General features: G+C 38.6%; 1 protein-coding gene across 3 annotated transcripts; it reads left to right on the top strand.

Moving 5' to 3' along the window:
- The first annotated feature begins 1,403 nt into the window (after positions 1-1,403).
- On the top strand, positions 1,404-15,927 carry LOC124416765 (sodium-independent sulfate anion transporter). Of its 3 annotated transcripts, XM_046898088.1 has the most exons (12): positions 1,404-2,017; positions 8,492-8,655; positions 9,025-9,281; positions 9,370-9,571; positions 10,261-10,481; positions 10,565-10,736; positions 10,858-11,025; positions 11,139-11,300; positions 11,866-12,006; positions 13,097-13,242; positions 13,957-14,368; positions 15,161-15,927. In XM_046898088.1, exons 2-11 carry the CDS (start codon positions 8,496-8,498, stop codon positions 14,326-14,328), a joined length of 2,001 nt encoding a protein of 666 aa, XP_046754044.1. In that variant the 5' UTR covers positions 1,404-2,017; positions 8,492-8,495; the 3' UTR covers positions 14,329-14,368; positions 15,161-15,927. The 3 variants fall into 3 exon arrangements, with proteins under 3 accessions (XP_046754044.1, XP_046754042.1, XP_046754043.1); XM_046898086.1 differs by having other exon boundaries at positions 13,957-15,927; XM_046898087.1 differs by lacking the exon at positions 1,404-2,017 and adding an exon at positions 5,089-5,239 and having other exon boundaries at positions 13,957-15,927.
- Positions 15,928-16,409: the final 482 nt, after the last annotated feature.

Genomic DNA, 16,409 nt, shown 5'->3' with positions numbered 1-16,409 from the left:
GGTGGGAAATGTAAAAAGTAAAATTACATAATCGATCCCCTGTACTTATAGATCAGCAGAATGCCGATGAAAGACGATGAATAGTTATAGTCGTACAAAGATCCAAAAGTAATGAAAAACGACTACGGAAATGCAATTGAGAGAGGGAGAGAGAGAGAGAGAAAGAGATAGAGAGTGTATTATGAGCATATTCTTATCTCGGACTGCACATGTCTGTTGCTAATTCAACTCTGTAAACTTGTTTGCGTCAAGGGAGTTAATTTATATGACTATCCTCCAGGTATTTAACACTCATATAAATTATCGGCGCGCTTATATTGTTTCACTGCAATTATAACAATACTTTCACCGGGTTCAGTTCACCTGAGGAAATTATTATACCTCATGCATGTATACGTATGTAAGTACAATGCGTATTAGGTAAATGGCGTGTATCACACTTAAGAAATCGAAACTATGCTGGTCACGGCCGAGCATGGTCAAGTTCATTAGTCAGTATAGCATGCAGTAGACACACGATGCCGAGGGACTTTCGTAATGTTATAACGTGTAATGTATGTACACCTTCTTATCTTCCCCCTACAACAGAGTAAACGAGTTTACCGTATCAATTTCACGGGGCTTTCTTCTTTTTTTTTTTAGCGATCATATTCGACTTTGCTGCGAACTGTAAAACGCAGAGTTTCAAGTGTGCTTAAGCGTAACTTTATTTCCTATACGTTTAAGCGACTGTTTGATCTGTGATTGTGAAAAAACTTACGTCCGTGCAGCGTGTATGGTAGGGTACCTAAAAAGTAAAGTATCCAATGTTTGAAAGCAGTACTGTTAAAATTTTGGACCGGACTGAACTATCATCATCCCGTATTTAAAAAGAGTAAAAGAAATCGTACACCGATCGAGAAATCGTGGATAAAATCAGGATTGCGGGATTTTCACTTTATACGAATAAGAGGACGCGGATACACGGATTATACGTGTGAAAAGAGGCTTTACGACTTATAGATGAACCGGGTAAATGCGCATGCCGACTGTCGTCGTCCTAGATTCAAATCAGGTTCGAACGCTGCTGGATTCACGTTTGTATGTTGCTACCGTTATTCTCATTAAATGTAGATTACATTAGATTGTGCGTCGATTGTGGAAGATGCCTGCAGTAAGTAAAGGTATAAAGGGAAAAAAAGAGAGAGAAAAAAAAAATAATCAGGTGGGCTCGTGGTGCCAAAGGAATAAATTGACAGAAAACGAGGCACAGGTTACCGATCGAGGCGGACACGAGTAGACGTTGCCAATTGTAAACCCGTGATGCGATTGGTTTGTTCGCAAGTGACGTCACGGCTCGCTTGCTCGTGGGGGTTTTCGTAGTCCTGCGGAGCTCCGCGAAGCACGTGGTGGTGGTTTTTCTACCCAGGAAAGCATTTATACCGTCTGACGCGGCCGGCAACGGCACAGTATTTTCTTAAACGGAAACGTGGTTTAACGTGAATTCTTCTCACAGAGATGAGAGTGGTTTTATCGTGTACGTTTACACTTAGCGTTCGTTGAAAGTCGAGGAAATTGTGTATCCTACCCTATTTAAACTATCGCATTTTATCGTTCATTGTCAGTGAAGTTTTCCATATTTCCATCATTTTTGGGATATCCTCACAGTCGTAAAAAGATTCCAATCCTTTCTTTGGCTCACTTAATTTACTTACTTAAATCTCAAAATGTACTCGCGTATCGATGTGCAAAGAAGACCCGGAATATAGTATAACACCAAATTTCGTACTCGATGCCAATTGCTTCTCGTATATTTCAAACTAAGAATAAACGAGACTCTAATCGGGATGGATGAAATTTGGAAATAAATTAGTTGTCACGTAGATTATTGGGCTGGACGTAGTTGGAAAAATAAAAATAAATAAAAAACGACAACTTAATTATCAACGTTAATTTTACTGTACGTTATATTCTTATTTGCAATATATAATATATAAGTGCGCGCAGTGTTGGATTCTGGACTCGGTGCAATTACAAGGTGCGTATTATACACCTGCTCACATGGTGTATACATGCTGGATAAATACATGTTGAAATTTATATTTTACTTGAGGAGTTATGATTTCACCACGATTATGTAATTCCTACGATCATATATTTTTCGATCAGCTGTGTTTGTTTACAGTTCTTGCCGTCCAGCTTTTCGAGCTGATTGTCGAAATGAAATTCTTCACGAGACTTATCTTCATCTTAAGTGGACGATCATATCAAATGGTAGTAAATGGTTGTTAGTGCAGGTATAAATACTGTGTAAAGGGTACGAATAGGGTTTAAAATATATGACTCGTTCATTAACGACGTATTCCACCAACAAGAATCCTCATATCTAATATCGTGCGAGGCGTGAGATTAGTCGCAAATTTTCAACCTTGTATATATACATAGGTATAGTATAGTGGTATAATCCACGAAATGCCAAGGTTCTGAATAGATCTGTTTTCGACGAGACGAGTGAGGTCAAGCAAATCCACAAACTTCCACGTGGGTATCAAGCATCGCGTATACCTATACCACGTACATTTCTCATTGTACTATCGGTCATCGACTAAGATCATTTGAATATGCAAAAGTATGTATACGGAAGAGCTGAGAGGACTGCCGATATCCATAGCGAACCATAATTATATTCGGTCTCATATGTGTATGGTGGAAGTTGATCCTTGATGTATCCGCGAAAAAACATTTATAATCTACCAAACACATGCCATAGGTATATATACCTATACAAGATGATATTTAGACACGTGGTAAGCCTTGCTGGTCACGCGGATAATTAACAACGATGATTATACCTTTCCATGTATAACTTCAGGCATGGTTCAACGGTCGATTTTATCGCCGTATCTGTATTATTTACCTATAAACCGTTAACGCGGGTGGGAAATTTATTACGCACACGTGGTTGCCGACATCAATAACCACCTACCCCCATGATTTCATCACGCCACGGCAACAAGGCCTCCTGCTAATCTATTATTGGGTAAAAATTCGTTCCGACCTCAAATAAAGTCCTTACCAACTTTTGATCGCTTTTGCCTTATCTTGTTGGATCAATCTCTTTGCCAGCAACTTTTTTTTTTTTTTTTTTATTATTTTTTTTTCTATTTTTTATTCACTTTTACAGGTACGCTGTTTATCATTTGCGCGACGATTAATCGAGGAATGATTATTTTCTTATAACGATATTTTTGTAATTGTAGTATCCTTGTGTCTAACTATTGGTTTAGTTACTATTTAGGTCCCTAGACATAAGTATCTATAAGGCCAACCTTATAGATACCCAAAGAGAAGAACGATCTTCTTGTTGTGATTCACAGGTTAAAATAAAGAGTTTCTAATATCCTAAACTAAAACCCACGACTCTAAACACCCTCTTAGATAATAAAATTCTAAACTTTGAGGACGTGAACGAAATACGCGCAACCTTCAACGTTGCACGTATTACAGATCGACGAGATCTTGTTGCGTTGTGTCGCACACATAAACTTTTTGGGAGGTTTCACCAGATTCTTACCAAGTCTCTGCGAATCATTTACGAACATCTGCTAAAACGACAACGTTGATGACCAATCGAAATCTATCCACGCATCAAATCAGAACATTATCATAAGTGACGTTAAATCAAGCGCGATATTCTTTTGCACAGATTGACTTCAATGAACTCAGGCACGCAGTCGGTAGATTGATTTTAAAACTGATTTGTTTTGATCGATGAATAACGCATTGCATTCATCGATCGCTTTGAGACAGACGTTACGATGGTATTACGAAACAGAGGACGATTAGTTTGTCAATAAAAATCTCAATATCGTGTTCAGAACTAGTTCACGGATGTATCGCCAAATCTCGGTTCGATAAATATTAATCGCACGTCTGAAATCTTGAAAATAAAAATAAAAATTAGAAATAAAAATTTGAAACCCCGAAAAATCTTAGAATCCAGATATCGATTTGCGAGTGAGCTGAATGCGCGGGTGATAAGTAATGCGAGTTACGAAACTGCGTGTAGCAGCGTGAGCTTCAGAGGAAATCTTACATAAAATAGCCACTCCGTTGAATTTCAATATCTGTACCAATCCGTTTACGCAATTTTCCTTGGTACATACACGTATATATACATATGTGCTATCACTGTTTATAGATATTTACCAATGCCAACGCTCGTACAGGTATGCAAATTGCTTGTATGCAGTTGTATGTATAGATGGGAGCAGATTATTCAACGCGCAAGAATTGGTCCAAGCTCGAACCCATTCGTCACATATATGCATGGTAATAGGTGTGAGAGTAATCTGTACCTTTGGACCCTGGAAATGGAGGCGGAAAATGTATTATGCAAGTGTACTTCACGTACTGCAATAATTAGAGGATATTAACACTGATGATGAAATTTCATCGAAGATTACAACAATCTGTAAAGCACAAAGCGACCAGAATAAACCTTTCGATAGATATAAATCGTTTAATTGATTTCTGACGAATCAACTTCTGGCAGTTGAACGACTTCCTGTTGGACCTTACCTGCAATCATACCGCGTATCGTGTTCTTTAAAGAGCGTTGGAATGTTATTTAAAAGAAATTAATGGCCATTTGAGAATTCTAATCATTTAAAATAATAATCAACAATCGCTACCGGAGTGATAACATTATTGTAGTACCGTATTACCGACATAATCTTCAGATTTTGCACGTTCCTACTTCAATCTCGCGAGCAGTTATCACTCGACAAATCTCAAGCTTTTATTGATTATACCGATTTAATCGTGAGACGATATTTCATGAATGGACAATTGACGACCAACTAATCGCCACCACGGTTTTATTTGATCTTACCGTATTAATATTCAATCTATTGCTGTCATGCATATATGTATGTCGGACAGCGAGTGTGGCCTTTTTTTATAACCGAACGTCGTTGATTATCAATCTCTAAAATTGGCCGGCGTGATTTTCTGTCTCTTATTATTTATAACGGTTACAATGTATATTTGGTCAAATTTTCAATACGAGGTTACCCTAGTGTCAAGTATCGTCAAGGCTACTTATCGTTCTTTGTACGCTTGGCCTTCGTCAAAAAGATGCCCTAAACTAGATCTCGGTCAAAGTTTTCTTATCGCAAGTTCCTCCCCTTGGACAAATCCTACGATTTGTTTATCCAAGTGATCGGCACTCATCTCCATATTCTCTCGTATATTATAGGTACCTATCTCCACTTATGGCTGATATTTGAAATCGAATTATAACTTTTGGCACCTAATCGAAATTTATCTCGGTCGTAGCCATGAACTCGTTTAAACTTTAATCACGTGTGTGGTATTGAATACATCGTCACTTTTTACGGTATAATAACAATAATAAGGCAAGCAGGTTCTGTATCTGTAATTTTATTGTCAATTTAGTATTTTTTTACACACGATATTTATATATGTATACATGTATAATTATTTCTGTGTAGCGAGTTTTTTCACCGTCACAGTATACTGAAGTCTGTAGGCCGCGTTAAATGGAATGCAAATAAATGATGCAGGTATATCTTTATTCACAGGTAAACATTACAGATGTGATCATCTTCATACTTGTGAAATTCGTTTTCACCTGTTTGACATGTGTGCCATCTGCTGTTACAACCAAAATATTGGCAAGTGTTTATCTGTGATCAATAATTATCAGGTGCCATATTCGGCACCTCAAGTGCCTGCCAATCGTTGATTAATTACAAAGTAGATTGATTCAACGACTCTTATGTATAATACGGTATTTAATACACATGCAACATTAATTCCATTAATTGCTGTAGACCGCAGTAGCTCGTAGCTTCTGAATAACAGCACTCAAGTGTATCAGAAATTACAAGGCATGATGTATTTACTTTGTGTAAAATCGTCGTTGTGCATTCTGAAAACAAATTTCACAATATTTTCTATATCGTAGTGCTTTGTGCAATCAAATCTTGTGATGAAACATTCACAAGTACGAGGATAAAATATGTACCTATATGGGTAGTTAGGCTCGGTTGAAATTCTTCGGTGAAAAAAAAGTCTTTTCATTCGATCTGATTAATTTCACTTGTAATTGAAAAAGATCGCGCGTATTTTTAAACGCGCGGAACGCTTTGAAAAAATATTTACAAACTTTAATAATACCGTTCGTAATGTAACTTAGAAATAATTCCGAAAGAATTTCGAGGGGTGTTTTTACCTTCGTATCAGTATCTACTAATTGTTTTATTGTTAGATCAATTCGCCATCAGAATTTACGCATGGCTTTATTGAAAAGCGTTTATAATGTAAATGGCACTCCATCGTTTCTCATTATTAGATATCAGCGCGTTTGAGTGTTTTCGGTGTTTAATAGGCCGGTAATTTATACTCCAATCTATCGGATCAGAGTATCTGACGGGAGCAGTTTTAATTGCACCTCTACCTCGACTTTTACGTCATATTGGATAACGTAGCAGCAGATTTTATTGCGCGAACAAACAAGCGAAATCCGACAATAATAGTCGGCGTAGGAAAAAAAAAAGTTTAAAAAAAGAACACAAATCATATCTCATAAATCCTCGAGCTATAATGAAAATAATCCATACCATCGTGACTCGCGTAGACGAAATAACATGACGGTGCAATAAGACGAGTAAATACTCGGTGGACTTACGGTGCCGTATAATTAATTGTTAACGGTATGGCGAATTTTGAATCAGTTCATCATCAACTTGCAAGATAAGTTGCAGGGATGTACGTAAAAAAAATTATAGACAGCAAATTTACTGAAAGGCTCTTCGGACTGTATCCAATTTTTGTTTTTCTTTCTTATATTTTTATGCGCCAGTCTAGCCGCTCTTCTAGACCCTTTACATACCTGATTCTATACTTAATACGGACCTCAGTTACACGGATTACATGCTGTACAGCCTGTGCTACCTTAGCTGAGCAGAAAACGAAGACACCGCATATATGTGTATCTGCGCAGTTGAAAACCGGCTTTTTTACGCACAGTAAACAGGAACACGTGCTTCTGCACGGGAAACGTCGAGACCCTATGGCTATTCATTCATCCGGCACGATGCAGCAGCGCTTAAAAGGACGGTTCTGGACTGCGAAATGACCAAAGCTTGAATCGTGCTCTGCTTGTCTCATATAGTCAAAATAAGTCTGAAGTAAAAACATTCAGGATATGGCTGGATTTTTGGGTCTATAAGGGATTTTGACCCACAGGTACTCAAATCTGAAATCATTTTTGAGCTGCATTGCGGGCGTTTCGAGAAAACAGGATTATGTCCTCGCATGTCAGGAACGGAGTCGGATTAAAATATTCCCCAGATGCCGTTGACAAATGGAATTTCCTTTTTCTTGATTTGTTAATCCAACTCCGTTTCCGACGTATGAGGACATAATTCGATGTAGAATTTTCCGCTTTACACGATGGTCAACTTATATTTCATTTACCGATAGCAGTTTTTGAGGAAAACGCAAAAAACCTCAAAGTTTCCTACTTTTTCGAAACACCGGCTATGCAGCTCAAAAATGACTTCAGATTTGAGTTACTGAAGGTCGAAAACCGCTATCGACACAATGATGCAGTCATATCCGGAATATTTTTAATTCAGTCCTATTCTGACTCCACTGATACAGATCAGTGGAAGGTGGGTTCGGGTCGATTTGTCATTCGGATTTCCATCTCGGTAACCTCGGTTACAAAACTGTTAACAGGTCGTTGACAAGAGTGCAGAAAAAGGGTTAATGGTTCGTTTTTCACTAGCCATTTCGAGATGCATGATATCTAGGAATTTGGTTAGATCTCATCGCGATCGGACAACCAAGCTTGTGTATGTATATCAGGTACATCAATAGATATGACGCAGTCATTGATCGATCCTTTCATCACCAAAGAGGACAGAGGACAGATCATCGATATCTGGTGCACGATGACTTCCAGCGTTTAATTCGTCACGATTGTGAATTTTCCCTGTACCTATTATTATACCCTAGATTAGAAAGTCAGTTGTTTTTATTTATATTATTATTTTTCATCACACGTCTAGACATTGTTTGTTTAGAAATTTCTTGGTATAAATCTAAATTGAAATGAGAATCACTGAGGTGATACAGGCTCCGTGTCTACTTCTGAAAACCTGTATTCAACACATGCGAGTGGAATGTGTACAACATAACCTGCGGCTAAGTGCGCAACAAATACGTGTGAAGGAATCCAGTCACACCCAGGCGATTTCAGCACGTGATTCCAATCACGAGTTGACGTGTTTTTTTCCCCTTTTCTTCTTCTTTCCTTTGGTTGTGTTATGTTGCGTCGTGATGTGCCGTCGGCCTGTGTGGTACCGTATTATATGGAAACGATTCGATGCTGGGCCGGGGGAAAGAACTTATTTCGTAGTCGATTATGGACCGTGACGTAAGTGGTCTTGAAATCGACTATTGTGAAATGTGTTTCCAGGAATATGAAGGGGGGCGAAAGATCTACGGAGGATAGGGTTGGCGGGAGTAACGGAGGGTACGTCAACCATGGCCTCAACGGTTCCAGGGGAAGCTTAGATATGGGGAATTCCAACGGCATCCGGGAATCACGTCACGAGATACAAGGCTCCTCGGATTTCATCTGTAAGTCAACTTATATTGTATTCATGTTCTAACAACGAAGAATGTGAACACCTGTAATTTGCCGAACTATTCAACCCTTAAAAGTGTCATTTTCCCGTTTAATAACGCTGCCAGGATGCTGCAACAGTGAGTTTCGCAACCTGTTCTAGAAAGACAAAAGTATGAGTTCTTGTCGTCGATTAATTGTAAGTCGAAGCAGCCGGGAACGATAGTGCGAGTACAATCAACAGAGTTAATCAATCTTACACCGCATGTTGGTTTTGGTAACTAAATTCTGGGGATATTTTCGGATAGGGGATTTTCGAGTCAAACACTGAAAAGGTACGATGAGTATCCTGTGTACTATATATTTCGTTTCTATTTAAAAAGTGGTGGAAGAACAGAACGACTTGCAGGAGAAAAAAAGTCCCGATGGCGTATTCAAGACGTCTGTAACCTGGGCGAGGCGGAGGGCGCGTGCTGTATGTACGAAAAAAATGCTTTACAAAAGACTTCCAGTACTGAAATGGCTGCCGAATTACAACACACAAGACGCCCTTGGCGACCTGGTCGCTGGGGTCACGGTAGGATTGACGGTCATTCCTCAATCCCTTGCCTATTCCAACATCGCAGGTCTTGCACCCCAGGTTAGAATGACGTCATAGATCTTCCGTTCATTTGGGTCTTACTCCGATGCTCAATCAATCTCAACTCATCGATAATTGCTCTCTTCAGTATGGACTCTACGGCAGCTTCTTGGGATGCTTCATTTACATCATATTCGGTTCGTGCAAGGACATTCCGTTCGGTCCAACGGCCATCGTTTCACTTTTGACTTATCAGACGGTGGCGCATCTCGACTCGCCTTACCAGTACGCAATTTTGCTGACCTTTTTGTCGGGCGTCATTGAACTGCTGATGGGAATTTTCGGACTCGGTAAGTAATCGTCAAGAACCTATTTTATGTCCATTTTTGGTATATTTAGAGAACTTTTCCACATATTTCTTTGTCGTTTTTTGATATTTTTGATGGTATGCTAACAGGTTTTCAATACTCAAGAGAAATTATCGGGATATAATATGAATTAATATTGTTAGAAACAAATTGATTGAGAAAAATCTTGAAAATTGAAGGAATGATCCATTTCCGAGAAAGTTACCCCTCTATACATACCTATACATATTTTACATACACTATAAATTTTAGGGTCACTGATTACGAATCTAAAATCGGATTTAAAAAATTCAATATGACGAATCCAATACGGCAGACGAAAATTTCAAATTCGATCGAATCCGAAGAAAAAATTCTGTCCAGGGGTTTTTGGGGCTGCTGATTACAAATCTGAAATCAGATGTTGAAAATTCAATACGGTGAAACCCCTGTATAAAGTTTTTTAACCGTATTTGTACAAATTTGAAATTTTCATCCACCATATCGGATCCGCCATCTTGAACTTTTGAAATCTGATTTCCTATTCGTAATCAGCGATCCTAAAAACCTTAGAAAACTAATTATTATAAAATTTTACTCTGCACAATAACGTGTGACTCAAAGGGTTAACGACGATGTAACCGACTGGTCTTTCCCTCATTATCATGTATTCTCGTTTTCTCTGCTCCCAGGATTTCTCATAGACTTTGTTTCGGGGCCGGTAAGTTCCGGTTTCACGTCCGCCGTTGCCCTGATAATAGTATCGTCGCAGGTCAAAGATCTACTGGGCATATCCGCGTCTGGATCAACGTTCGTACAAATGTGGAAAAGCATCAGCGAGAACCTTACCGACACTTCGGCCTGGGACGCGACCCTCGGAGCCTCGTGCATAGCTCTTCTTCTCATTCTGAGGGTGAGTTTGATCTCTGATCCTGCCGAATCGAGCTGTAACTTGAAAATCCCTTTCTCACAATGTTTCGGCTTCTCCCCTTGCAGATGGTGGCTTCTATCAAAATTGGGCCCGAAGATGAAGAGCTCCGGACAACGAAGCACCGAGTTATCAACAAGGTCATGTGGCTCATCGGCACCTCAAGGAACGCGCTTCTGGTCATCATCTGCGGAATTCTGGGCTACAGTTTCACCGGAACTCCGCCATTCCAGCTGACCGGTAAGATTTTCCACGTATTTCGTTCACCTTCCTCGATCACTTCCGGTACTATCGGTACATTTAAACGGTGCCAGCGAACTTCCAGCTCATTTTCAGGACTCACGTTTTTTCCCTCTGACAGGATACATACCCGGCGGAATGCCAACGCCACAGCTGCCGCCCTTCGGCTATACAAAAGACGACAACACCACCGTATCTTTCTTCGAAATGTGCTCGAACCTGGGAAGCGGAATTCTAGTCGTCCCGCTGATCTCTCTGATGGAGAACATCGCTATTTGCAAAGCTTTCGGTGAGTGAATTTTCTTCTGGGTATCTTTTTTCACGTCGAAATCTCTCGATTCTACGCATCTCCGAGTCTCTTTTTCATTTCATTTATCAAGTATGTAATATCGTACCTTTCAGCAAACGGGAAAACCGTCGACGCAGGGCAAGAGCTGATCGCCATCGGTATAAGTAACATAGGAAACTCCTTCGTTCAGGCATTCCCAAGTACAGGATCGCTCAGCAGAAGTGCGGTGAACAATGCATCCGGAGTAAGAACACCGATGGGTGGTCTTTACACAGGTAAATACAAACGCGACAATAACGTAATCACTGTCTTCTTTCGCTCCGCGTTACTGTCAGATGATCGCGATTATTCACAGGCATGTAAAAACTAACAGTGGATCCATATCTGTAATCGATAGATCAAGCATTTATCCATTGGTCGTTACGCTTGTTGGAATTATCATATGCAGTAATATCAGTGTACATTCAATCTTCAATCCAAGTTTAATTCATTATACATTCGATCACTACATTGATCTGGATCAATAATTGTACGTGGGTAAATGGGGCATATATTATGTTGTCCGCGTCTTACTTCATGTGCGTTGCACGTGGCTGCTCGCCTTATCGACAATAAGTAGGTATATTTCATTCTACCTGACTGTTTACAATTGCCTTATATGCGACACTCATCGTGATCTCTTTTGTAAATAAACAACGTCTAGTCACTACGATAATATTACCCTCGATCTTCGGCCGACTACCGACGATCTATCCTCGTTATCGTCTCGGCTCATCGGAAATAGTAAAAAACAATTCCGAAGTAGAGTGCTTGAAGAACTTAATTTTGATATATTTACAGGTCTACTGGTAATCCTGGCGCTGTTGTTCCTCACCCCTTATTTCAACTACATCCCGAAAGCGAGCTTGGCCGCGATTATAATTGCCGCTGTGATCTTCATGGTCGAAGTAAAGGTGGTTAGGCCGATGTGGAGGGCGAAAAGTGAGTATAACTGGGTCCGTTTGCAATTAATTAACGTCCTTGAAGCTCTTCGGATCATCCAGCATCGCGGTTGAGATCTTTTGAGGTGCAGGTAGACGAGCTTTCGGACTCCTTTTAATCTGTGCATGAACAATATTCGTCAGACCATTTGTCATTAATAATTACTGGTCTTTATATCAGCGATCGTATCACACGCTTCTGATTTATAATCCGAATACGTTGCATATGCATGCGACCATAGAATGCACATATATAACGTGAAATATCGACGTACGCATGTGCGCGATAAGCACGGCTGTATATTCGGATTATCGGTGAAGTAGGACAAGTCGACCATGCTTGTCAGGTGCGTATAAATATCGCGTATGAAGGCACATACGTCGGAGAAAAGTTACTCAGGCTTAAACATAACAATCAAGGTTGTTCAATATACGTGGTCGATAAACGACCTCAGGTTTTTGATCAGGATTAATGATTAATTTTGCAGCTGCTTAAGGGTCTTATCGGTTTCACTCTATGTATATCAGAGCAGCGAAGAAGATTCTTAAATTAACTTTCGCCTATCGCCTCAAGTATAACAATGTCATTATTCACCTGCCAATAAGATATTTACTCATAAATTTTTTACCGGTGACAGGTTTACAATCGTCGTTGATTTATGAAGGACCAAGGCTCTCGATTCGACTGCTCCTGATCCATGCACGGATCACCTTGAGTCTCTCCGATCTACAACCGCGATCCGTTTTGACCGCTTTGTATCAGGTACATGCACATATACATACATTTATACGCGTATGTATTTGTGTATGTATGAATATGAATTCGCGATAAGAATCACTCGCCTTTACTGCCGAATTTTTTCCTCGCTTTTTCTTCCCTCGTTTAATGTGCCAAAGATATTTATGGCACACTTACCGAAAGTAAGTACATGACTCAATTAACGCTGAGTGGGAAGGTGAACCCATATATACTGTAGTACATCGATGACCCAATTATTTGATCGCGAAGAAAATTTCAAGGACATATTTCGCGATGCGAAATCGTTTTTCACCCCTACACTCAACATCGACATTCGTAACTGTTGTTTCAGAGTCTGATCTGATACCAGGAATAGCCACTTTCGTGGCCTGTCTGGTTCTCCAGGTGGAGATTGGAATCCTTTGCGGTATCGGAATCAACGTTCTATTCATACTTTATCACGCTGCGCGGCCGAAGATTTCCGTCGAAGAATTGACAGTGAGTGATAAATTTATGATACAACTGAAGCCGTTTCTCATTATTCAAGTTTTGCCTGACGTCTGTTGTATGAAAAGTTTCGAAAGCGACAAATTCCAAATTTTTTGGGGGTAAAACTTAAAGTAAAGATGTCAAACTTTGACGAAACATCAAAGTTTCGAATGGTACGAAACCCAACGCTCAAAGTTCCGAAAGTGAGAAAATGAGAAAATTCAAAAATCTGAAAATCGAAATTCTAACCGATCGAAGATTTTCAGTCATGTGAATTTACTGGCTTGGTTTTCACCACTGTGATCTTTCTTCGTTTTGGAGTTTCGATATTTTTACGTTCGACATCCTGGTCATTCTGGTTTTTGGTTTTTTTTTTTTATTTTGTACACTCACTCGTCGAGTAAATTACGCTGTCTGAGTATATTTTAATTTTCGAAATTTTACCCTACGAACGCTTCACTTTTCGGAATTCTGCTTTATCGGAACTTCACACTTCCTAACTTTGCTCTATCGTAACTTGAATTTTCGGAATCTTGCATTTCGTAACTTTGAGCTGTCGGGTTACCAGCCATTCGAAACTTTGATATTTCGTAAAAGTCTTCTTTCTTTACTTCAAGTTTCGCTACTAAATAATTCGGAACTTGAACCCCAGCTCCCACTCGACACGATTTCATTTTCGTAAAAATCGCAGCTAATCATCGATCATTCGTGTGTTTCTTGCAGAGTGCTCGAGGGGTTGAATACCTGATGCTGACCCCGGATCGCTGTTTGATCTTTCCCTCGGTTGACTACGTCAGAAATTTAGTTACTAAATACAGCAGCCGCGTACGCAGCATCGAGACACCGGTTGTTATAGACTGTACGCATATTTACGGGGCTGATTTCACAGCCGCCAAAGTCATTGAGAGTTTGACAAGGGATTTTGCAGCCAGGGGACAGCCCTTGTTTTTCTACAATTTGAAACCATCGGTTCACGCCGTTTTCGAGGGCGTTGCACCGACTGATTTTGTCGTATATTATACACAGTCGGCTCTCGACGATCTTCTCAAGCAAAGCGAGCCTCCAAAATTACCAAAAGAATTTTCTGCCGCCTGAAAAGGACGCAAATTGCGGGCTCACAGACAGAGAGCCTATGGTAAGTATTGTTAACTGGATGTCTGCGAGATCGATGAGGAAAAATAAAATCATGATGATGACGATGATCCAGATGTAGTATCGATTTCTTGTTCGGACATGCATGTTTTTACTCTTTGGTGAAGCATAAAACGGAATGAAAAAAATTTCGGAATGCTATTGAGGGAAGAATGATGTAAGGCTCAACCTCTGCATGTATAGTATATTAATTAATACAGCACGTAACTTTGTCAATAAGAATCGAATTCAATATCGACTCTCCGTATAATGTAATAGGCATAATAAACGAGTATAATTTACATTTTTAAATTTACTGCGCAGCGTTATAAGCTGCCAAACATGTATATCAGAACTCTGATCAGCAATTTAATAACATCCGAAACTTATTGCGCGTATTTTCTCAGGAAAAAACCTTCACTTTTCACATCTAAAGTTCAATTTCAATTTCATCGTCGTTAAAAATTATCCTTGATAATTTAATACAGATATAATATTGTAAATTATCCTCGTTACTTTACAGGGAATTTTATTTAATGTTTTTAATTCGTTCGCCTGACGCCTTGTGCTGTTTAAATTCTAAAAATAATTTAAAACCACAGGTGTAGGTATTCCGTGTACACGGTCGTGTTCGAAATTTCCGGGAAGAGCGTGAAATTAAAAAAAATAAATAAATAAAAATAGTGCGAATAAATTATTATGAAAAAGCGCTGCACGTCAAAATTTGTAAACGAAATACCTCTTCCGGTTGTAATTAAATTTTCCATTTTAATTCCTGCACTTTTCACAATTGCAGGTTCATACTATCGGCCGATAATAATGATGATTATAGTAATGGTAATAAACAAAAGCAGTATTAACCTGTACAATTATTTAAGCGCAAATTGTAATTAAATCGATGTTGTTATGTAGGTAGCATGTTGTTGTAAATCATAATCTTTTACAGTATGTTTTGTTTCAGTCGGGAATAAATTACGGTAATTAGACAAGTTTAACGATACATAATTCCGAACAAAAAATTGCAACAAAACATGTTGTAAAAGAAATATGCATGAAATTATTTAGCAATAGTTGTATTGAATAGGTGCATAGATTTACATACAAATAAATATAAATATAAGTACTTACCTCATTATGTCTAGACATCATGATTTCAGAAACGCCATGTATATTCATATCGTACAGTTATGCACTTTGTTTCAATTTTTCGCGTTATTATTAAACTTCAATATTAATATAAATGGTATGGTGATAATTAATGTATAAATATTGCTCGCTCAAAGCATTTACTGCGTAGAATCGTGTTCTTGATGTGTAAAATTTATAGTGACCTGCATGTGGGAAAAAAATCAACAAAAAATGAAACTTATAGAAATTTAATGAATCGTGAGAAGCTGCGGTAAAATATACATGGTGATACATTTATTGGATTACTTAATTTTATTGGCAGCATGTACATATTATACATATACTAATAAATTAATGAATACTACTGTGATAATTTTATATAAGGAAAGAAGGAAAAAAAAACTGATCAAAAAATCAGTGAGTAAATGAATAAATTACTTAATAAATAATAAGCAAACAAATGATCAAGTGCCACCCAAAAGGCCAACGTGTGTTTATCCATAAACGAAGCTCTTTACCTTGCAGATATTTAAGATAATGAATTCAAAAAGTAGTAAATTACGTTAAGACTGAGTATTATTTGTTGTATTAATAGTGTATATTATAATAGACGCAATGCGTAAATTATTCAAGTCTCTTTTCATACATGTTTATAAATATGATATTGCTTGTTTTTATCGTTCCGTAATAACGACGGGTAATCATAGTTACATGTAGGAAATATTCATCCAACAAGGTGCCCTAAAATTATATTTCAGTGTATTTCAATACGCCAGTAGTCACTCGCTGAAACTTGTTCTTTTCCTTTATATACCGTTGAAATATTTTCCTCGAAAATTGACTTCATTGAACATCCGTTTTAAACCTGCCGTGGATTTTTTCGTCAGCTTTGGGATATCAATAAAACCTTTTCATAA

Source organism: Diprion similis, chromosome 3, assembly GCF_021155765.1.
Source record: "Diprion similis isolate iyDipSimi1 chromosome 3, iyDipSimi1.1, whole genome shotgun sequence".
Lineage (NCBI taxonomy): Eukaryota > Metazoa > Arthropoda > Insecta > Hymenoptera > Diprionidae > Diprion > Diprion similis.
The sequence above is the reverse complement of the archived record's forward strand: the minus strand, read 5'-3'. Positions and strand labels throughout refer to the sequence as shown.

Excerpts from the sequence above, each read along its gene's own strand:
- LOC124416765 (XM_046898088.1), top strand. The coding sequence starts at position 8,496 with ATGAAGGGGGGCGAAAGATCTACGGAGGATAGGGTTGGCGGGAGTAAC. Across the intron at positions 10,482-10,564 it reads CTCTTCTTCTCATTCTGAGG|ATGGTGGCTTCTATCAAAAT; the intron begins GTGAGTTTGATC and ends CTCCCCTTGCAG. Across the intron at positions 11,026-11,138 it reads CGCTATTTGCAAAGCTTTCG|CAAACGGGAAAACCGTCGAC; the intron begins GTGAGTGAATTT and ends CGTACCTTTCAG.